The sequence below is a fragment of the Sciurus carolinensis genome, chromosome 2 (genome assembly GCF_902686445.1).
Source record: "Sciurus carolinensis chromosome 2, mSciCar1.2, whole genome shotgun sequence".
Classification (NCBI taxonomy): domain Eukaryota; kingdom Metazoa; phylum Chordata; class Mammalia; order Rodentia; family Sciuridae; genus Sciurus; species Sciurus carolinensis.
The window spans coordinates 101584383-101608676 of NC_062214.1; the positions used below are offsets into that span (position 1 = coordinate 101584383).

Here is a 24294-nt window from a genome sequence, read left to right on the forward strand (position 1 = left end):
TGTGGGAGGTGAGCAGACAGGAGGGGGACCTATAGAACAGCAATTAAGGATCTTCACATCTTCCTGTATTCCTTGGACGAAACTTTAATGAGGAATTTGCAGTGAGATCCAATTACACAACCAAGCAAGTGTTCTTTCTTTATTCCAAAGTCTCTGGTGTCTATACAAACTCGGACAACAGAAACAAGTTTTTATCTGGCTGATGATTGAGCTGATGGACATTTTTAAAGAGATATACAGGGCTGGGGATATAGCTCAGTTGGTAGAGTGCTTGCCTTGCAAGCACAAGGCCCTGGGTTCAATCCCCAGCACTGCAAAACAACAACAACAACAACAACAACAACAACAAAAACCCAAGATATACAGATAGAAAAGGATAAAAGATTGTGAAGCATAGTGGACAAACACTAACAGAGCAGCGTGTGGCCTGGAATTCAGAAGTAGCAGTGGAATGATTTGAAATGTTTTTCCCTCTTCCCAAATGAGGAGAGCAGGTCTCTGGATCTGGACCAAAAAGGCTGCCTACAAGCTTCACATCGCCCCTCTCTCCACTCAGCACAAGATTCCCATACCCTGCTACAGTGCATGTCTGTCTCCCAGTGTAGATCTGAGCATACTGGAATTTCTTGAGACTATCATATAGGTCTTGAGGATAAATGAGAGAGGGGGTGGAGAGAAAGGAAGGAAAAGAAAGGAGAGAGAGAGGGAAAGAGGAAGAAAGGAAATCCAGCGGGGTGTCTCAGATGGGCCTCTTATACAATTACACGTTCCGCGGTCTGAACACAGATAGTCTAGTTTGTTTCTGAGATGGTAAAGTTCATAGATGAAGGTATTTTATCTAATGTTTATAATTCTTCTTTAAAGATGATCCCAGACTTTAAACAGCAAATTTCAGAGCTAGAGAAACAGAAGCAAGATCTTGAAATTCGTCTGAATGAACAAACTGAGAAAATGAAAGGTAAATAGAACCCTCATGAGCCTGCTTTTAGAAGGTGTTTTGGGTAGCTAGGGCCAGAAATGTCATTGCTTCCAGGGGTTTTAAGCTCTAATTCTTCCAAAACCAGGCAGGTAACTTTAAAGTAGAAAGTGGGCAGGTGGAGGTACAGTAAAGGTCAGGGGGCATTTAAAGGGGACAGCTACCTCCAGGTGCCATTGATTTTTGCCAAGGGGGAATGTAGTCCCCAGTGTTGCTAGATATTCCTATTTTTAAATAAAATCTGGAAGTCTAGATTTTCACATGAAATACTACAACTTTTAAATAATGGTCTAACAAATTATTTCAAACACCATTCAGACCAAACAAAACCTAATATATGCCTGGATGCAGTTTAGAACCTCTAATAACTGAAAATAATGCCAAACCCAAATCAGAATGCAGTGAGATAGCCCACCACAACACTGACAGTTCTTCTCACTACAGGAAAACTAGAAGTGTCTAATCAGTTAAATCGCCATCTAGAAGAGGAAGGAACACAAAGAAAGTAAGTGTTAACATGAATCGGTCCTGGTGGTTTCCCATCTTTGGAAACACCAGCACTGTGAGATGATCAAACTGAGGCCAGAAGTCCCCCTATCTTTCCCAGGGTAGCAGAAGCCCAGAATGAAATACACTCCAAAGTGAAAGAGAAGATGATGGATAAGATCCAAGAACTGCAGGAGGCCAGCGAGCACCTGAAGAAGCAATGTGAGACTGAAAGTGAGGTTGGGAACGATTTTCGGCAGGAAGCTTCTCGTCTCACTTTGGAAAACAGGGTGAGAAGAATTCCAGTTGCTGAAAGGCCCAGAGCACACGATTAACAACTGTAGACCAAAAGTCCTTCCATCAGAGCAGCCTGATTCCTTCTCAAAAGACAGGTGGTCTCTGAGGTACAGCCCACTGTCAGGGAGCCTCAGGGATTTCCCTCTGTACAGGGAGGAGGGAGGAGAGACGATACTATGCAGGACCCTGTTTCCTGAATGCTGTCCCTGGATGGCATTGTCTGAGATGAGGAGACCCTGGTCTCCAGCACATAGAGGACAAGGCTGATGTGTGAGTACTGTGCTGAGCAAAGTGTACCCCTCATGAAGCCCATGCTTGTTCTGGGACCATGAATCACCTATAATTTTGAGTGATATTGTTCTTCTATGAAATGACCATGACAATAGATGGAAGACTTTAAATTTTATAAATTTCTCTCCAAATTTTAAATGCCTCCTCCAAAATGAAATTTAGCAACCCTATTTCAATTCCCAGCTATTATTTTGAAATTGTACTGGTAGGTGAATCCCACAAGGTTCAGAAGTATGAAATAAGAGACAGGACCCTTTTCTGCAAGTCAGGACCCTCTCTGGCCTCTTCTGAAAAGTCAGGCTGGACATGCTCAGAGGCCCTTCTCCCTGTTGTCAAGGCCCCCATATCCTATCTCACCGGAAAACCTGAATAGGATAAAAGCATATCTTACAGTGTCAAGTTTTAACTTAAGAGAGTACTTTCATCTGAACAGAGGAATGCCAGGAGTTTGACATTTAATAGGAAATAACAAATTCCAGTCAGTGGCACCTAAGGGATGGTCGTCCTTTTTGAGGCAAATACAACTTTCTTTTTTTTTTTTTTCTTTTTATTGTACACAACTGGGATACATACTGTTTCTCTGTTTGTACATGAAGTAAAGGCATAACATTTGTGTAGTCATACTTTTACATAGGATAATAGTGTTCGATTCATTCTGTTGTTTCCTTCCTCCCCATCCCTCCCACCCCTCTTTTCCCTCCATACAGTTCCTCTTTCCTCCATTCTTACCTCCTTCCCACCCCTCAATATGTGTCATCATCCACTGATCAGGGAGATCATTCGTCCTTTGGATTTTTGAGATTGGCTTATCTCATAGCATGATATTCTCCAATTTCATCCATTGAGGCAAGTACAACTTTGTTAGAGACTAGAATCCTCAAATCGCACCACAGAAGCAACTGTATGCTATAGGCATATGTTAGGCTGCCCTACCTGGCAGGGTCGTGCAGGTCCCTTGTGGATGGATGGATGGCTGTCGGTGGAGCCTAAGGGAGAGGCTGAGCAGTGGTTTGTGTGCATGTTGTCCCCTATGGTCCTTCACCCACTAACCATGAGCAGGTGTCTTCCCTGAGTTCAGTGGAACTTGCATGAATTTGTTCCTGATTTTCCAGAGGCACAGTAGGGTCCTGATCAGTGCCCTTCTTTGGAGTCCCCCACCCCTCATGTTTGGCCCTACTCCCAGAAAGGAATAGGGGAACCCTGTTTCTTCTGCGGTGCCCAGAACTAGAGAGTAGACACACCAGTGTGCTCATATCAACAAGCTATTTCTAAACTAATGAATGAGCCTATGTGTTACAAATGATCCATTGACTATGAAACAAAAAATATAATTTCTGCATGCCATATTAGGTGGAAGATTTTTCCCACGATGAGATTTGATCCATGCTACTTTCCTGGAGCTGACATAAGAGACCGCCACCAATGAGGTGCCATGAAAGAACAGAAATTTGGGGGCTGGGGATGGAGCTCAGTGGTAGAGTGCTTCCCTGACCTGCTTAAAGTCCCGGATTCAATCCCCAGCACTGCCAGAAAAAAAAAAGAAAGAAAGAAAGAAAGAAAGAAATCGATTTTCTCACAGTTATGGGGGCCAGCAGTCTGAAATCAGGAGTCATGTTCCCTCCTAGGTCTCTTGAGGAGAATCCTTCCCTGCCTCTCCAGCACCCTGGTAGCTCCTGCCATTCCTTAGCTCATGGCAGCGTCACTTCAGCCTCTGCCTCTCTTCACATGGCCTTCTCTGTGGGCCCCTGTGTGTTCTTTTTTGTGAAAAGTACACTCTCATAGGATTTAGGGCCCAGCTTAACAGCATGACTTCATATGAATCCTTAGCTTAATTACAACTGTAAAGACCTGATTTTCAAATAAGGTCACATTGGGGGGTTCTGGGTAGACACAAATTTTGAAAACACTGTTCAATACATTATATAATCCTTTAGTCAAATTCAAAATTAAAATTATGCATTAATATTAGAGATCTAACTGTGCCAGTGAGAACATCATCTTAAGAAGATGCTCTCTATAGGAAATATTTCTAGGCATCTAGGACTCTAGCCAAATTCACCATGGGCAAGGCCACCTCCTTATAAAGAAGGAGAGTCAAAACCAGGGCTCATGGGCTGGGGATATAGCTCAGTTGGTAGAGTCCTTGCTTTGCATGCACAAGGCCCTGGGTTTAATCTCCAGCAGCACAATTAAAAAAAAAAAAAGAAAGAAAGAAAGAAAGAAAAAAACAGAGTCTTACATCTCTGAACAGTTTCTCCAGCTTCAGACATCTGGAGGGCCCATTTTCCTATACTCCTGTTCTAAAATTCTCTTTGATGGACAATTACCTAAGAGTAAGAAGAAAACAGACCAAGATGTTATGTGGTCTACCCATACAATAGGATGTCATTGAGCCACAGAAAGGTGTAAAATTCAGCTGCAAGCCACAGCACAGATGCACCTTGAGCACAGTAAGGTATATGAAAGAAGCTAGACATGAAATACCACAGAGTGTTTGATTTTGTTTACATGAATTATCTGGAATAGGCAAATCTGTAGAGACAGGAAAAGAATTAGTGGTCACTGAGGAGATTGACTACTAAAGGTTATCGTTTTCTTTGGGAGACGATGAAAATGTCTGAAATTAGGTAATGATGATGATAGCACAGCTCTGGCTACACTAAAAATCATTGGATGGTTTAAATGAGTGAATTGTATGTAGTTCAATAAAGCTGTTGCCCCAAAACAGACGAGGGTGCTTCTTTAAACTAATGTCCTTGTTTCTTCTGGTTTCTGAAGGACCTTGAAGAAGAGTTAGACATGAAGGACAGAGTGATTAAAAAGCTACAAGATCAAGTCAAGACTCTAACCAAGACGATTGAAAAAGGTAGGAAGGTGACAGTCTCTTATTCTTTGTGCTTTCGGCTAAGGTCAACATGTGCTGAACAGGTTATGTCCTACACGGCCCAAAGCTGACCAGACCTAAAGCAACGATTCTTAACGGGTTGCATGTGGGACTTAGTGGTGGGCTGAAGGAAAGGACTTTCGAGGCAGAAAGACAGCTCACCACTCCTCCGATAATGCAAGATGTGCTCCTGACGTTGCAGCAGATGTCTTAGGACAAATACTTGTAACCTCTTCCTCCATTGGTGCTCCCCTGGCCTTTAAAAATGAAACTACCATTTTTAAATTAATTGCTTTGAAATTTACCTTTCCTCCCGTCACCTATGTAGGATCAGTAATATCCTGATTTCTACTAGAAGAAAGGAGTAGAGAACCAAGAAGGCAGAGGTCCTGAGTACTGACTGAACTTCACCCTTAGAGGGTCCTCTGAGCCCCTGTGAGAAGAATCTAAGCCTCTCCTCCCTTTTTCTGCTTCAGAGTCCCTGAACTTTGCCCGTCTTTGGCTCTCTCCTTTCATTTTTCACTCTTCTGTCCTTTATTCCTTTTCCTCTTCCTCTCAAATGTTCTTGCTCAGGTTGTATCTGCAACTGTGTGTTCCTTTTTCTCTATTCATTTCTTTTGTTTTGGGGACTGGGGAATGAATTCAGGGGTGTTAACCACTAAGCCACATCCTCAGGATTTTTTAGTTTTTATTTTGAGACAAAGTCTCACTAAGTTGCTTTGGGTCTTGCTAAGTTGCCGAAGCTAGCCTCAAACTTGCAATCCTCCTGCCTCTACCTCCCAAATCACTGGGATTATAGGCATGCATACCCGTACCTGGCTTTATTAATTTCTTTGAAGTGCTTCTTTATTTTCATATATTCAGATCTCACCTCAAATCTGAAATGTTCAAAACCAAACGGAGGCTCTTTCCCCTTCAATAACAAATGATATGTGCTGGTCTACCCCAGGAGAGCACAGGGAGGTCTGTCCTTCCTACTCCTCATCCTGCCCCACTGTTGGAACAAATCAATGAATGAACTACCCTCTCTACCCAAGTACTACCAAAATCCACATTCATCCTCACTTATTTTCCTTTGTCCCAGATCTTTTTTGCCTTTAACACTACTTCCTTTGCTTTTCTATCAATACCTCCAAGTCAGCATGTCTAAATTTGAACTCATCTGCTTCCCTGCAACAAATTATACAACAAATTACCCCCAAACTTAGAAACCTACAGCAAATAACATTTAACAACACATTTCTGGGTCAGGAACCCAGGAGCAGTTTAGCCAGGTGCTTCTGACTTAGCTTTCGGACTTTTAACCTTCAGCACTATATGATTAAAACCTTTGTGTTGTCTAGGCTGGAGATGTAGCTCAGTGGTAGAGAGCATGCTTAGTATGCATGAGGCCCTGGGTTCAATAGCCTACATAAAAAAAAATGTGTTGTGTTAAGTCACCACCTTTGGGGTGACTCATCACAACAACCATAAAAAGTTAACTTGGTCCCTGTGGTCAGGACTGTGTAGTTTGGTAGTTTTCATGCCAAGCATTCCCCGGCCATTTCCTTCACCATGGCATCAGCACCTTAAAGACAGGCAACATCTTGTTTCTTTCCTGTCCCTGCTGTGCTGGAGACCTATCAGATGCTCATCAGATCCTTTGAGCCACTCCACCTTTTCAATAGCTGCTGAACTCACTGATACATTCACAGACAGAAATCACTCCTGGGAGAAAGTCTTCAGGATGCAGTAAGGTTCCAGGATACCTGAAAGCCACGGAAGTTCACTTGCAGACCAGCCAGAACGGGGCAAAAGCCGATGGAGTGGTCTCATCAGGAAACCTGCCAGTGTTGATTTTGTGTATTTAGCTGATCGTTTGCCTCTGTCTGCAGCCAATGATGTGCACTTGTCCTCGGGACCCAAGGAGTACCTTGGAATGCTGGAATACAAGCAAGAAGACGAGGCCAAGCTCATTCAAAACCTCATTCTTGGTATTAAAACCTAGAACTCTGCTTTTCTTGCTTTTTCTTTGAAAACTCAAACATCAATCAATACCAAAGCCCTAGGCGGGGCAAATCCCATCTCTTCCTCTCTTCCTTCATTGCTTCTTCCTCTGGCCTGCAGTTTCTCAGCCTCAGCACTACTAGCCAGATACTCCTTGTTGGGGGAGAGGCAGACTGTGTGCTGTAGGATACTGAGCTGCATCCTTGACTTCTACCCACTAGAAGCCAGTAGCAACCCCTAGTCATGAAAATAAAAATATCTCCAAACACTCCTCATTTTTGGGCCTCAGAACAGGAGCCACAATGGTCATCACTGTGGCTCTGTGCACAATCTGACTTCTGCTGAGAAATCCACTTGCAGGCATTGCGGTAGGAGTTGCCTAGCCATCCCAGTTACAGGAACATCCCAGAGTACCTGAGGGTGAGGTCTTAGAATCAATTCCACACTGTCTCCATCATGACCTTCCACATAATTTTCCAGATGAAGGGAGAAAACCTGCCTCCCTGCAGGCTGGTCCCAAGATTTTTGAATAGAAAGTTAAGGTGTCACCTTACTTCCTCTTCCTCAGAATGACTTCTCAGAGCACAAAGCACCCTCACCCTTTCCTTTCCTACCCTCACCAGCATACAACAGTAGTGTCCTCTTCTTTGTTCCCATGGCTTATTGCAGCAGAGAGGAGAACCTTGTTTGCTTCCTTTTCTATGAAGCTTCCCTCTTCCCTTCAGCCCCACTCGGTCTCTCTGCCATTATCTTCTACCCAAGACCAGGCTATACTCCTCTACACCGTTGTGTCCCTGGATTCCCTATTCAAGGTGGTCTCTTGTGATTGTTGAGCTCAAGACCATTTTCCATCCTCATCAAAGAGATTGAGGTGGGGATTATGATTCTGGGGCTCTTTTCTTCTCTTGGGGGTCGAAAATCCAGGGTATCCCCACCAAAGAAAATTACAACTTCTGTCTTTCATCTGGACTTTTAAAAAAAGAGAAAGTGCTTTGCAAATGAGAAGTGAGAGGAGCAGGGGACACCCAGAGAGAGGACCCAAATGGAATTCCTCAAAGAGAAAAGAAACCCTTGCATGTTCAGACACTGCATTAAGTGCAGAAAAATGAACAAAACCAATCCCCATAGCCAGAGGGTCCTCAGGAGGAGAGATGATCCATCAGCTCTGGTCCTCATTGGCTCTCTCTGCTCCAGACCTGAAGCCCCGTGGTGTGGTTGTGAACATGATCCCTGGACTGCCGGCTCACATCCTGTTCATGTGTGTACGCTACGCAGACTCTCTAAATGATGCCAACATGCTGAAGTCCCTTATGAACAGCACCATTAATGGCATCAAGCAGGTGGTTAAGGTAAGGAACCACTTTTGACATTGGCTCCCAGTTTGCACCAGTGGGAATGACTGGATGCCCATTCTTTACCTCCCCTTAGTGTCCAGTCTTGGGTGAGCCACATGAGTCCTCAAACCAGTTTGAGACCAACTAGTGAAAGAGGTCAAGCTGTTAGGGAAAGATTGTGGACAAGAATTTGTCAACAGACCTTAGAAGTGCTAAGTGTTGAGATGCATGCCTGCAATCCCAGTTACTCAGGAGACTGAGACAGGAGGATCACAAGTTTAGGCTGGCTTTGGCAACTGAATGAGACCCTGTCTCAAAATAAAATAAATAAGGCTGGGGATGCAGCTCAGTGGTAGAGGTCTTGTCTAGCATGTATGAGGCCCCAAGTTCAATTCGAGCACCTCAAAACCTTACCAGTGAGACTACAACCTAGTAGCCACTACCCCATTACTTCTGTTCCCTTAGGGTGTGAGATTACCAGCTGTGAGGGTATGTGTAACAGTGTAGCAAGCATGAATGATGAGGAATGGGAAGAAGTGAAAAATTACTCATCTCTTCCTTTGGCAATGATATACTTCTCCCTTCAAAAATCAGATTATGTACTGTTCTCCCCAGTCCAGAAATGAAGATGAGCTGTGTGTTTGTTAGGTTAGTGGCTTCATAAGGTTAAGGTACTGTGGCTATGAGACCCCTCCCAACCACCCACCCTCAAAGGTGAAATGCATGAAAGAAAATGAAGATTTTCCTCTGATCATAATGAGCCATCCATGTTGGAGGGAGGCTGTGCTCCACACAGTCCTACAGGGACCCAGGTTCCTTCCAACTTGCTCAACACCAATCCCTAGGACATTGTCCTCATTGGAAAGACTGGATAACTAGACAACTGGCAGTGTGCTACTGGGTTGAAGGAAATCCACTATGGGACATAGATCCTGTGTGTGTAGTGCATGTATCAGAAGTTACTAACTAAATTTCTCACAGTGTGACATGTAGGCAATACAAAAAAGTGACAATAAAAAAAGAACAGAGTTATGTGAAGACTAATGTAACAGTACGGTGAGGTTCATTCTCAGTTTCCTTTCCAGCTGCAGCATAATCCTAAAACCATTCTGAGCTTACTGTTGCTCCCCCCTCCCCCCCCCCAAAAAAAAACTCCTAAGTGATAAATGAGAAAATAATTGTAACTAAGAATCAAAGAGTTTTTTAAACAGACCTAGATCCTTGCTCACCTCACTTTTAGCAAAATATATTTTCTTGAAGAGTTAAAATTTAATTACTCTAGAAAAAGGAAAGAATAAAAAAATAGATATATGAGAGGTCAGAATATGGTCATTCTCCTCTTCCCCTCCAAGAAAAATTTGTACCAGGAGTTCATTTTTCACCTGGAGTTAGAGAAAATGAGCATTTGCTTTGTGCTATACACTTTATAGTCGCTGTCTTCATACAAATCAGTGGAATGTTGTTGGAAGGGGCTTCCTTAAATTGACATTTTCCTTGTTCCAGTTTCATAAATTGAGTTTTCTTAAAACAAGACAAACTCACATTATGTTCCAGCCATAGGTATACAATATTTATCTTGCTTTGATGCTCTGAAATGTTTAGCTAGATATTTATACACCAAAAGATGAATGGCATGAGAATTACAAAAGCCCTTTCTTGCCAGCATCTTCAGTCTCAAATTCTCCAGGGAAACCTCCTTCTGCCTTTGTCTGTGCCCAGGACCTGCCCTTGCCCCACTTCCAGTATATGGCACAACACAGCAGTGCTCACTTGGGCCAAATGCCCTCTTTGGCCACTGTTCCTTTACCTCCACCCTCCTGCCTGCCAAAGTGCTTCAACTAGGAGCCTCCACCAATTCTTCTTGTCACTTCTTGTAATCTGGAGTGATAAAGATTTAGCACCCCATAATTCGCTAACAGACTTCTCCTCCACAGAATCCAATGGTGTTGCTTTGGTTTTTAGTCTCCCGAACTTGACTAAAGTATTAGCACCATCTTCTCAAAATGCTCCTCCCTTATTTTCCAAATAACAGGATATTCCAAGTTTTCCTTGTACCTTGTGGAGGTCCTTTCTGCCACGTCCTGCATGGAAGAGGAAAGGGTTAACTACCAGAGGAGGATGTTGGCGATTTTTCTATCTATTACTCAAAAAACTTATCTACTCAATAAACATACAAGAGCCAATACTATTCATATGAGAGGGGGTCGTGACGGGTCTGGCCATACCAGCTCTGACCTCTTACAACATGGAGTCACCCAACTTTCCTTTATTTATAATAGACTGGTAAATGGGGCAAGGACTGGGAGGAGCTTCTTCTGTGATGGACAGGATAGGGTAGATTAGGGAAGCCATTCTCTTAGGGGGAAAATTACAGAAGGAGACAGGGAACCACTGCCACACAGCGCCACATGCTTCCTAGCAGTTCCTAGAAGCCAGGATCTCTGCATCCCATGGCTCAACCTAGTCTGATTCTGCTAAATAAGGACGGCTTCCCACAGTACCTCTTTGATCATGATCACTGTGCCTCTGCCTCTTGCTCACTCCTCCTCTCCTCCCCCATGAGCAGGGGTATTCTCCACAACTTTCATCTCTCTACCCCTTGCATAAAGGGGCAGATCCTTCTACCTCTCTCACAAAGTCTTCTCATCCACCCTGGTTCCCCATTATCTCTCTGTATCCTCTGAGCTTTTGCAGCACAGTCTCCATCAATCATCTGGGCCCTTGACCACCTATTTATCTGTGTCCTGCATCTATTTTATCTGTCCTCCCATTCAGAGTGTGAGACTGACATTTCTCATGCATTCTTGCAGTGCCAGCTGCAGGCTTCATAACTACAGGCATAATCTGTACAGAACTATGTGGCAAAATGCACCTACTATAGAAATATAAACTTTTATTATTATAGCATAAATTTGATCAAGGCTTTAGTGAATAAAAGAAAAAGTTAATTTTACTCAAAAGCCAACAACTAACCAAACAGATAAGATATGCCTGCTCTCGGCTCAGGCATACCAGTAATCACCAAGTACAGCATTATCTTTTCTTATTTTTTTTTAAGGATCATATAGAAGACTTTGAGATGCTGTCCTTTTGGCTTTCCAATACCTGTCACTTCCTCAATTGCCTGAAGCAGTACAGTGGAGAAGAGGTAGGATGCTGACCTGCTTTGTGTCTGTGCTGATTGCTGGCCTTTGACCACCTCATGATCCAGAGTTCCAGGGAACTGGGACACTCATCTCCAGGGACAGCCTATGTTCCATCTGGCTTCTGGCTTCCCCATCACTCAGGAGACCAGCTGCACATCCCCTGTTAAACTCTTGGGAGTACACCATGGGCCATGTCCTTCTGGTTGGGACATTCCAAAGGTTTTGGTACTATGGCTCCAAAATATAGCCTGTGGTCCAATGTGCTTGTGTCTTATGAACTATTCTGCTTGTTTTTCCACAATTTGTAAATAGATTTCCTTCACAATCCAACTCTGTTTCTAGGAGCTGATGCTATAAAGGGGTTCTTCAGTTTCAAGAACTCACAGAGAAAAACTTCATTGAATGGAAATAACAAAGTGACTCTTAGGGTTTTGGTGGCTCTCTAAAATGGTAGTACAACTATTTTATAATCCCACCAGCAATGTCTGACACTTCCAATGTCTCCTACCTCCACCAACACTTAGTATTAACATTTTGTTATTTACTAATCCTCGTGAATATAAAATGATACTTTTTTTTATTTGCTTGATTGCTAGTGAAGTCAAGCATCATTTCAGGAACTTATTGGTAATTTGGGTCTCCCTTTAAATTGCTTAGTCACATACTTTCTCCATTTTTCTTAGGATTGATTTTTTTTTTCCTTATTATTTCTAGGAAGTTCCTTCTCCAAGTTCAGGCACACCTATTAGAGGGAATTAGGGCTTCAACATACAAATTTGGGGAAGACACAAACATTCAGTCCATAATATACATTTTTAAATATTTCAGATTGATATATACCTTGTAATTGTAAGGCTGTTGCATCTAATGACCTCTGAACAGCAGTTTGCTTCCTTGGGAGCTTTGCAGTTTTTTTCTATGAGCTTCTATGGAAGTTGTTTTCCTCTTAGTCCTAGGCTCCAGGGCACATGTTTTTAAGGAAGTTAGCAGTGCAGTGACGGTGTGACTGACAGATCATTAAGGAAGTCAGTGTCATTTTTCTTACAGAAAATAAATGTCACCCCAAACTTCAAGGACTCATTTGAAACAAAGCGGACATGAAGTTTTAAGGTGTACAAGTTATAGTAGATGCCAATTATAATATCATTAGTAAAGACAGTACTTTTAATTCCTTACATGTCTATTGTATTCTAATATTAATATGCTCAAAATTGCTTTCAGGAATTCATGAAGCATAACAGTCCAAATCAGAATAAGAATTGCTTGAACAATTTTGACCTTTCAGAATATAGACAGATTCTTAGTGATGTGGCCATACGAATATATCATCAGTTCATTATCGTAATGGAAAATAACATCCAACCAATAATAGGTAAGAAGAGAGTTGAGATGATAAATATATTTATAGTAACACTGAAACTTTTTAAAACATAAACTTGGTGTTTGGAATGTTTGATTATAAGTAACATAATTTTTTAAATCAAGAAAACATAAATTCCCACCTTTTAGTTCTTTACTTGCTTAAAATGATTCCATACATAATAGTACACAGCTGGTAGTTTTCCTTCTATAAAGATGATCCATCCTGAAATAAAACACTTGGGAGTTTCTACAACTGATCTCTCTACTTCTTAGGTGGCTATTTCTGGAGCTCAGGTATTTCTGAAGTCCTAAAGTCCCATTTAGATTCTTGTATACTTTCCTCAGTTTTCTGGAACTAAAATACCTTGGGCCACTAGTTACTGCTAAACAGCTCTCCTTCCTCTGAGGTTAAGAAAAGGGCGGCCTCATGCCTGTAAGGAGCCACGCCCTGCGGGGGGGGGCGGTCCATAGGTCCCCCAGCCCCGCTCAGCACCCCGATGCTCCCAAATCCTTGGCTCTTGCTGCCTCTATCACAACTACATCCACCGACTCCTGTAGAAAATGTGCATCTCCTTCATCAGACGCACGAGGGCAATGGGAAAGAGTCTCTGGGTGCCCCTGTGTGAGAAGAGCTTCTATTTCTCCCCGTAGTGCCCGGCATGCTGGAGTATGAGAGTCTGCAGGGCATCTCCGGCCTAAAGCCCACCGGCTTCCGGAAGCGGTCATCCAGCATAGATGACACGGACGCTTACACGATGACCTCCATCCTGCAGCAGCTGAGCTATTTTTACACCACCATGTGCCAGAATGGCCTGGACCCGGAGCTCGTGAGGCAGGCAGTGAAGCAGCTGTTCTTCTTGATTGGGGCAGTCACCCTGAATAGCCTTTTCCTGCGCAAGGACATGTGCTCCTGCAGGAAAGGGATGCAGATAAGGTAAAGCCCATAAACCACCGCTAATCTGGGGAGGCTGGCCTGAAAGAGTGCTCACGAAGTGCAAGCCACACATGCCTGCAGCATCGTACACCCAGGAGTGGTACTGTGTACGAGTGCAGGGCACTTAGAGCCTGGGAGATGCTGATGGTGGCACGCCCCGCACACACACACACCCTACCGTGCTCACCTGAAGCTCTGACCTAGTAATTGTATATTTTAAATCCTGGCCTTCTGGGATTATCATACACTCAACCAGTATTGGCCACTTTCTCTGGGAATAGAACTGCCAGGCAGAGAACACAAGGAACAGTGGAAAAGTCTATAGGATCCCCACCCTTGAAAAGCACAAAACAGCTAAATAACAATTCAATACGAACTTGTAAGTCACAAGCAAGTGATACAGGAAATGCTTCAGAGAAAAGAGATTATCATGGATGCAAAAGCTGAGGAAGCCAGACAGGTTGCACTGAGTGGTAAAGTTGGGGGAGAAGCACTTCCAGGCAAGGGAAATGGACAAAGGGGTAATGGTGGAACTAAGGAGTAGATATTTATGATTCATATAATATATACAGGAAGTGGACACCTGTATGTAATTTGAGTGCTGGGGGTGGTGATGATGGTAAAGTGAGGGAAGGTGACAAAGTATCTTGAGCCTAGAAACAAATGTGAGGCATCCATCATATCTCTTTAGATTAGTGAAACTTGGAGTTGGACATCCCACGAACCTGGCTGACAAATTCCCATAACACCAGGTTGTAGCTTTCAGATATAAAGGGGTGTTCAGAAGGACTGGCCTTTGCAGATCTTTTTCTCTTCATTGAGAAAGTAGAGTTCTGTTTATTTCACAAGCTCCAAGAAGATGCCCTGTGGCCTCTGAAATAGGTTGCAGCCCTCTTTAAAGTCAAAACCCTAAAACTGAAGATTGAGTGGGGACATGAGTGAAAGGAGATATGAGTGAGATGCATGACTCTGATTTTAGAACACCTTTGAGGACTGGCAAACTTCTGCCCCTGCAGGCGCTCAGTACTTTTATCTTTTCACCAGTTGAATGTTGCCACCAGAGAAGAAATGTCTTTACAGTGTTCGCTTTTGAATAGCACGTGCATGTTAATGACTTGCATTCATTCATATATTTAAGCATCTGCCATAAACAAGGCATGCAAAAGATTTTTGGGGGAAAATATGAGCAACAAAATAAGAAAACATGAAAACAGGTAGAAAACAGAAACAATGAAAAGTATAAACAGTACACAGAGTAGCTTGGAAATGGACTCTGCTTTCTGGTCCATACTAGAAAATGTGGCTCAAGTAAATACCTTACTTTCTAACCTGAGGAAATTTGGGGAGAATATAAAGGCATTGATTGGGTCTTAAAGGACAGGTAAGATTTTAACAGACCAAGAATTAGCTGAATGAGCACAGGCTGAAATGAAGGAAGACTAAAGGCAGAGAATGAAAAGCCCCCTTAGAACTGTGCACCCAGGGGTGCTGGGAGACAGATCAAGAGACAGAGTGGAAGGCCAGGTGAGCCATGGATACTTTACCTCCTCAACAGCCTCAGTAGATGTTTTCTTTTTCATAAGGATTTAAAATATGAGTTCATGAGACTATGCAGGTTATAGATTTCATCTTGGGTGAGTTTGGGTTGTTTGTTTTTGAGAAATTGGTCCATTTTTTCTAAATTGTTGAGTTTATTGCATAGAGTTGCTCAAAATAATTTTTATGCTTTTAATTTCCACAGGATTTGTAATTACTGATGTCAGTAATCCGTGTCTTCTCTTTTTTTCCTTCATCAGTCTTGCTAAAGATTTGTCAATATTATTTATCCAAGAACCACTGATTTTTCTTTATTTTTGTTTACCTGATTTCTGACATTATCTTCATTATTTCACTCATTCTGCTGACTCAATTATTTTGCTCTTCTTTTTCTAGTGTCTTAAAGTAGAAGCTTTGATGATTGAATTTGAGGCCTTTCTTCTTTTCCCACATAAGCATTTAATGCTATTAATTTCCCTCTAAGCTCTACTTTCGCTCCAACCCACAGATTTGTGTATGTTTATGTTTTCATCTTTGTTCAGTTCAAAATCTTTTCTAAACTTCTCTAAGGCTTTCTGTCTAACCCAAGGTGTCATGTGTGTTATTTAATCTCCAGGTGCTTGGAGACTTTCTTTTTATCTTTCTGTTGTTGATGTTTAGTTTAACTCCATGATGGTCAGAGAACATGCTTTAGAAACAGAAATTAGAACCGTGGTTCCCAGGTACTAAGGGGAAGGATTATGACACCAGAGTGACCAACCATGCCACTTTGCTCAGGACTTTCCCAGTTTTATTTCTAAATTTTTTAACAGTTAAGAAAAACCTAATTTGTATGATTTCAATTCTTTTAAACTTGTTAAAATTGCTTTTATGACCCAGAATATGGTCCATTTTTCTGAATGTTCTATGTTCAGTTGGAAAGAATGTGTACCATGGTGTTAGGTTGAATGTTCTGTAAATATCAAATCAACAGTTTGTTGAGGAGTAGGTTCAGTTCTGTATGTTTGCTGATATGTCTGCCAGTTCTGATAATTACTAACAGAAATGTTGAAGTCTTCAACTATACTTGTGAATTTGTTTATTTCTCCTTTCGATCTGTCTGTGTTTTCTTGTGGTATTTTGAAGCCCTTTGTTAGATACATACCTGTTAAGAATTGTTTTGTCTTCTTGGTGAGTTGACCTTCTATCATTCTGTTACATCCCTCTTTATCCCTCCCTGGTGATTTCCTCTTCTATGAAGTGTTTTCTATCTGAAATTACATAGCTACTCCAGATTTCTTTGTTTGGAATTTTTGTAGTATATTTTTTCCATTTTAATCTACAAATATCTTCAAAGTGAGTTTCTCATAGGCAGCATATATCAGGGTATTGGGATACTTTTAAAAATCCAATATGACAATCTGTGCTTCTTAAATCGGATATTTAGACCATCTCATTATTTTCTCTTTGTTCCTTGTGTTTTTTTGTTGGTTTTGGTTTTGGTGCTGTAAATTAAACCCAGGGGCACTTTACCACAGAGATACAACCCCAGCCCTTTTTTTTTTTTTTTTGCTGTGCTGGGGATTGAACCCAGGGCCTTGTACTTGCAAGGCAAGCACTCTACCAACTGAGCTATCTCCCCAGCCCTCCCCAACCCTCCCCAGCCCTTTTTTATGTTTTATTTTGAGACAGCGTCTCCCTAAGTTGCTAAGGGCCTCACTAAATTGCTGAGACTGACCTTAAACTTGCAATCCTCCTGCCCCAGCCTTCCAAGTCACTAGGATTACAGGTGTGTGCCTCCGCTCCCAGCATCCTTCTGTTCTTTGTGCTGTTTGTTTCTCCGATTTTCTTTTTCTGCCTTTAGTGTTATTTGAACATTTTTTAGTATCCCTTTTAATTTACCTATTGCATTTTTACCATATCTCTTTAAAGCATTTTTAAGAAAAACATAATTTGTATGATTTCAATTCTTTTTTAGTTAGAGTCAATCTTACCATGTCAAGTGAACTATGAAAATCTTACATAAGCCCCTTTATGCTCGCTACTTTATGTTGTAGTTGTCTCATGGATGATGATGATGACGATGATGATGATGAACTAAAAATAAAAGCAGGATATTTCCTGCCCCCTTTCTCTCAGCACTGGCAATTCCTTTTCAGCTCCCTCCTAAAGCTTCTAATTGTTAATGCCCACTTTTTTTTTTTTTTTTTTTTTTGGTGCTAGGGTTTGAACCCAGGGTCTTATGATTGCTTGGCAAATACTCTACCAACTGAGCTATATCTCCAGCCCCCTAATGCCCACTTTTGAGTTTCAGGCTGCATTGAGTTTAAGCCAATGACTAGCACAGGGGAAAAATTGATAAACTCACTGTCAATTTGGGTGAAGTGTTTTAAATTTTGGTCATCTTCCCCAACACACCTGCTACTTTTTAACCTTTCAGAGTCCTTAGACAGCTGCCCCATGCAGTCTGTCCAGTTTATACCCCATTCAGTGGGAGAGAAAGGGTAGAATATGCTCAGTCCCTCTCCCCAGGAACCAGAACCACATACACATTCACAGGTGGGAGGATTAGCACACTCAGAGTTCAGATTTAGAAAGGATTATGGCAGGATTGAATAGGGTGGATTGGAAGTGGGGAGATGGAAAGTCCATTAGGAACCTATTGCAATAAGAACTGCAAATCATAAGAACTCAAACTAGTTCTTTGGGACAATGCAGAAAGGGCGTGGGTGAGGGAACCAGTGCACTCATTCCATCTCAATCGAGCACATTAACTCAGCATTACTGCCCCAGTTCATAATCGGAGAGAAGACCCACCTGGCGAGTTGCCAGCCTGGAAGGCCAGAGCTGGAACTGACCTTAGAGATCACTTAAATCAACTGAGATCAGCCTATGGGATCATATGATTGATGTCCAATACTCAAAACTTTTTTAAAAAATATTTTCATTGATATTACATGCCGTAGTGCTCATATAAGTTAAAGTGCATGTAGTTCAGTTGTTTGGGTGTATTTACAGAGCTGTGCAACCATCATCATAATGTAATTTTAGAATATTTTTATCACCCCAAAACATCAGCAGCCACTCGTAACCCCAACCACATTCCACCCCACCCCAACACACTACCCACCAACCTAGGCAACCACAAATATATTTTCCTTCTGTACATATTTTGTATATTTTTAAACATTTTAAAATCAATGAAATCAAAAAATATGTTGTCACTGTGTTTGACTTCTTTCACTTAAGAGGAAATTCATCCATGGAGCAGATATCAACACCTAAAATTTTTTCTTACTAAAAAATATCTCTTTGTGTTGGATATACTACCATTTGTTTACCCATTCATCAACTGATAGATGACATTTGGGTTGTTTTCATATTTTTAGGGTCATCTAATGGCCCATACTGCCATTAAGAACATTTGTATACAAGTTTTTTTGTGGATATGTTTTCAGTCCTCTTGAGTATATATCTACAATTGGAATTGCTGGGTATGTTAGCTTTTTGTCACTATAACAAAATACCTATGCTAATCAACTTATAAAGAGTAAAGGTTTATTTTGGCTCATAATTGTTGAGATTTCAATTCACAGATAGGCAAATCTATTGCTTTTGGACCTGTGGCAAGGCAGTATATCATGGTAGGGAGTGCATGGTGGTCAGAAAACAAAGAGAGAAGAAGTGGCCAGGATCCTAGGATCCCCTTCAAGAGCATGCCCCCAGTGACCTAATTTTCTCCCATTGGGCCCCACCTCTTAAAGGTTTCACCACCTTCTAGTAGCACCATGGGCTGGAGACCAAGCCTTCAACGCATGGGCCTTTGGAGGACATCCAAGATCCAAACTATAGCACTGAGTCATATGGTAACTCTGTGTTTAATTTCCAGAAACTACAAAATTACTTTCCACAGCAGTTGAATAATTTTACATTCCCATTAGCAGTGCATGACGGTTCTCTACACTTTCATCATACCAAGAGAATTTGATGAATTCCTAATCTCAAGCAATGACTGCTAGCACTAAAATCAGTGCCTCTTACCTCATAAACCTGTAATAATTAGTGACAGAAATGAGAATGAAAACCCCAGTTGACCAAAAGCAAGTCTCCAACCAAATGAAACTTTTGGCCAATGCAGGAAGAAAGGTCAATGTTTTATCCCTGCATAAGTCTTCTCTTCAAATATTGCTGTTTTGGTCCTTTCATAGATTTTCAAAAATCAACTTTGAAAATTACTGTAGTTATTTACTTTACTCAGTTTTTCCCTCAAGAACATAGCTATTCCAGCCCCTTTCCTCTGACCACCATGACCCTTAGAATTATGGATCCAGAGAGTTGTAATCTCATCCATCCCCTCCTGTTACAGATGAGACTGCCGGTCCTGGCTCCTAAGATCTCTGTAAACTGTGTGGGACACACTGGGGGATTTGGCATCCTTCCCTGAAGTGTTCTCTGCTCCTCTGACTTTCACTCCAGGTGCAACATCAGCTACTTAGAAGAATGGCTTAAGGATAAGAATTTGCAGAACAGCCTAGCCAAGGAAACTTTGGAGCCCCTCTCTCAGGCAGCCTGGTTGCTCCAGGTCAAGAAGACCACAGACAGCGATGCCAAGGAGATCTATGAACGCTGCACCTCACTGTCAGCTGTGCAGGTGACCTGGCTTGCCTAGTGCCTCCCCAGATCTTCCAGGGCAGATCCATGTAATTGCCATGGCTTTTCCTGGTTCAGTCAGCTGTGTTGCACTGGACTTTGTATTCACAGAGCATACTTATCTCCCATGGCCCATGCTCTTACCTAATAAGCATATATTTGATACTAACTCTAGGCCTCAAAACACAAACGTTTATGTGATACTTCTTTGATCATTAAACTCATACATGTGCATGTGTGAAGGGTGCACACGTGGGAGGCAGGGAGGTTGGAAGGGGGATTCCTTTACTGTCATCTAATATGTGATTTGTCTTTGCTGTCTTCTATACCCTTCTCCCCTTGTTTTCTCTTCCCTTGGAAATAGAAAACACATGATTCCTTAGTCAAATCACAGTAGAAAAGAACCAACTGTGGTTCTCAAACTTCCATGACTGTTATTACATGACCAGAGTTTTTGTCTCTCATGGTCTAATGCCATGTTATGTGATGTTTGCAGATAATAAAGATCCTTAATTCATACACACCTATAGATGACTTCGAGAAAAGAGTGACTCCATCCTTTGTTCGCAAAGTACAGGTGAGATCCTTCAGGAAGTACCTTTTAATTTTACCTTCTAAGTATGGTATAAGACACTGATACATAATTAATTTGAAATCCAAGATTAAAGTACAGTTACCATACATGCAAATGAAAGACACCCAGCTCAAAGGCAGTAAGAATTTTCCCAGCTTTCCGAATCCATTTTAGTGTTGATGGGAAGGGAATGAAAACACCCAAACTGGGTCTGAGCTCTGTGATTGATCCTTCAGCAGATCTTGTTTCTGATCAGTCTCGGAATACAGTGCAGATGGGCAGAGCTAGATAGAAGCAGGGATCTGCATATCCAGTTTTCTTATGTAATCCCTAAAGTTTCTCTCCCAGTGAACGAAGACAACAGTTCCCCAAGTTTGGTTCCAAGGTTCTGGGAGGTGGGGGAGTCCTTGAAACTCTTTCCGAGTTCTGCAAAGTACTTCCTTTTCCCAGACACAACCTGGGTAAGGCAGGATTTTCTTATCTACTTCAACCAAAATCACATATCACAACAGATTGAGTGCATAAGCAGATATAATATCTTATGTCGTGTATAAGTCTTATATTAAATCAAACATTAAAGAGGTTTACAGAAATATAAAATGATACTACTTCTCTAAGTTTTTTTAGTTATTTTTCATTGAAAATGTTATTTTAACATGTACTGAATTTATTATTATCCCAGTGAATTAATGAATATTTAAAGTTATTTTTTAATTACTCATATAGTGAATATCAATAGTTACTGCCACATACATAAAAGCTCTTTGGAGTCCTCATCATTTTTTCCATATTTTTATTGGTGCATTGTAATTATATATAATGATGGGATTTGTTATTACATATCTGTACATGCACAATATATGTAACAATATAATTTAGCCAGTATCACCTCTCAGCACTTCCTTCTTCCCTCCCTATCTTCCATCCCTGGGTCCCTTTCTTCTACTGATCTCAATGTGATTTTCATGAGATCTGCCCCCACCTTTCTTTCCTTTTTTGTTCTCTAACTTCTGCATATGAGAGAAAACAGGATCCTTGTCCTTCTGATTTTGACTTATTTCGTTTAATATAATGGTCTCTAGTTCCATCCATTTTCCTGAAAATGACATAATTTCATTTTCTTTATGGCTGAATAAAACTCTATTGTGTATATGTACCACCTGTCTTTATCTCTTCATCCATTGATGGAACCTAGGCTACTTCCATAGTTTGCTGTTATGAATTGTGCTGCGATAAACATGGGTATGGGTATGCATGTATCACCCTGGTATGATGACTTTAATTATTTAGGATAATTACTGAGGAGTGGTATTGCTGGGTCATATGGTGGTCATGCCTAGTCTTTTGAAAAACCTTCATATGATTTCCACAGTGGTTGTACTAATTTATAGTCCACCAACAGAGTAAGTGTTCCTTTTTCTCCACATCCTCCACATCCTTTCCATAATTTGTTGATGACTGCCATTCTGACTGGTGTAAGGAGTCCTCATAATTTTTAAGAATATAAAGCAGTCTCAAAACCAAAAGTTTGCACTTAGACTTATGCCATGAGAATACACAGGAATAGAAAACAGATTTATGGTCAGTCCATCCTGTGGGAGATTCAGTTCTGGAGCAAAACAGAGCAAATAAGGATTCGTGAGAGCTGGGCAGATCTTTCTCCTAGGAGCTGAGCTACTGAATAGTGTGAGATAACAGGATGTAGACAGGAGTTCTCCCTTGTAGCTGGAGCTGTTGGGTTTTCTTTGCTCTTGACCTCCAGGAAGCAGTTAAGCTGAATGCACTGGTTTCCATTCTCACTCTTCCTCTGGTTCTGATTTCAGGCACTTCTGAATAGCCGGGAGGATTCATCACAGCTGATGTTGGATACCAAATACCTCTTTCAAGTCACATTTCCTTTTACTGCCTCTCCACACGCTCTGGAAATGATTCAGATCCCCAGCAGTTTCAAGCTAGGCTTTCTCAATAGATTATAGGTGGAGAAAAGGTCAATGCATCGTTCCCTCCAAGCGTGAGTGAAGGCTTATTCCCTGAACTGGAAATGCCCTGAATGTGATTTCAGGAAGAAAAGAATGTTCTTCCCAAGAGGCCACAACTCTCACTCGTGCTGGTGCTGCTGCTGCTGTAATTTTGTAAGAGTCAACACACTCCAGCTTGGTTGGAAAGACCCCATCTCACTTCCGAATCTCAGTCGGCTTTTACTGGAATTCCTGGAAGGATCATATTTTCTTCCAGATACCTTTGATCTAATCTGTCTTGTGACAGGGCTTCCCCCTAGGGAGTGAGATCTGGGGGCCAGTGGCTTCCAACACTTTTGAGGTTCCTGTGAAGCTCCTTAAGAAGCCATGCGTGGGTTCTATGGCTGTGTCTTCTAGGAAATAGTCTCATTTGACTACCAGACCCACCCAAAGTTCCCTTGCCCCATGCCTGCTGGGGCACAGGGGTGGGAGGCAGGTTCAATGACTTTTTTAAAAGTTTTACTATAAAACATCCCAATATAAAAAATATATGTATTTCTTACTTCAGACTCCTCTAATTTTTAAGAGAATATTCAATCTCAAATTAACCATAAGAAGTATTTTATGTACATATCTATTTAAAACAAATATATTATCAAGCCTTAATTCCTGTGCCATTTACCATATTCTCTGAAAGAACATTTCTTTAAATTGTATCTGCCAACACATTTGCCATACTTTTCATTGTTTAATATTTTTATGCAATAACTTTTAAAACCAAGTTTAAAAAGGCAACCTAAGAGGTTTTTTTCCTACCTAATCAGCATCCCAATATATATTTAAATTTTCTCACAAAAGTAACTTAAGATGCCAGGTGCAGTGGCACAGACCTGTAAGGCCAACAGTTTGGGAGGTTGAGGCAGGAGGAACGCAAATTCAAAACCAGCCTCAGCAACTTAGCAAGGCCCTAAGCAACTTAGTGGGACCATGTCTCAAAATAAAAAAGGAAAAAAGGGCTGGGGACATGACTTAGTGGTTAAGTACCCCTGGGTTCAATCCCTGGTACAAAAAAAAAAAGGTAACTCAAGACATACCAGTTTTTCCTTTTGAGAAATCAGTTTCCCAGATTTTATGGGAACTGGCTATTCCTTATGCCCTAAATCTTCTCATTCCCTCCCTTCAGATCATAAAGGGTACTTTGATGTGCACTCCTGTCCTGTGGCCTGTGAATCTACCACTTTCTTATGCACCTCAGGAATCCCAAACACCCTTGTGCCTCTGTTTAGGGCACAGGCTAAACTGGGATTCTGCACTAGAGATATACATCTCAGAAGTGGGAATAATATGTGATTATGAAGCAACACCACCCTACTATGTACTAATGTCTTTTCAAATTATAAATGATTTACTTTAGTTCATTTCAATACATTGTATATAAAGCAATGAAAACTAGAACTTTATAATACTTCAATAAAATAAATTACAAAATGAATTGGCTCAGATTCCTGTAGTTGCTAGATTATAAGTCTTCAGTGCACAGGTTTTATACCCTTCTTTAGGGGTCATAGGAAAGATACTAAAATCTTTATAGATTCAAAATATATCATTTAAAGTATATGAAATATTAGAGACAAAGTAAACGTCCTAACTGGCTCTGGCTGTGTCTCCATGGGGCTTCTAGAGTGTGTCAGAAAGAGGGATTGCTGGGCAGGGAGTTTCTGAGCCCCTTGTCCATACCTTGCCACACCATGAGGACCTATTACTCTTCCTTTCTTCCTCCTGCCTCAGGATTCATGCCTATATTTTAGTGCTTACACTGGGCTGTGAGCCATAAACACTGATCATTTTTTCTGTTGTCCTATGAGCTCCTGGCGGGTCATATCCCATCCACCCTACATTTA

At 41.4% G+C, this 24294-nt stretch overlaps 1 protein-coding gene across 2 annotated transcripts in view; it reads left to right on the forward strand.

Moving 5' to 3' along the window:
• Myo5c (myosin VC) overlaps nucleotides 1-23342 on the forward strand; it is a 92238-nt gene extending 68896 nt beyond the window's left edge. Inside the window, exons 30-41 of one of the 2 annotated variants that reach the window (XM_047540793.1) lie at nucleotides 865-958; nucleotides 1421-1481; nucleotides 1584-1752; nucleotides 4829-4916; nucleotides 6809-6907; nucleotides 8115-8269; nucleotides 11313-11402; nucleotides 12622-12772; nucleotides 13414-13696; nucleotides 19688-19862; nucleotides 20358-20438; nucleotides 22259-23342. In XM_047540793.1, coding sequence (XP_047396749.1) covers nucleotides 865-958; nucleotides 1421-1481; nucleotides 1584-1752; nucleotides 4829-4916; nucleotides 6809-6907; nucleotides 8115-8269; nucleotides 11313-11402; nucleotides 12622-12772; nucleotides 13414-13696; nucleotides 19688-19862; nucleotides 20358-20438; nucleotides 22259-22411 — 1599 coding nt within the window. In that variant the 3' untranslated portion in view covers nucleotides 22412-23342. Of the gene's footprint in view, nucleotides 1-864; nucleotides 959-1420; nucleotides 1482-1583; nucleotides 1753-4828; nucleotides 4917-6808; nucleotides 6908-8114; nucleotides 8270-11312; nucleotides 11403-12621; nucleotides 12773-13413; nucleotides 13697-19687; nucleotides 19863-20357; nucleotides 20439-22258 lie in introns of those variants that run through there. The other variant, XM_047540795.1, reaches the window with a different exon arrangement.
• The last annotated feature ends 952 nt before the right edge of the window (nucleotides 23343-24294 follow it).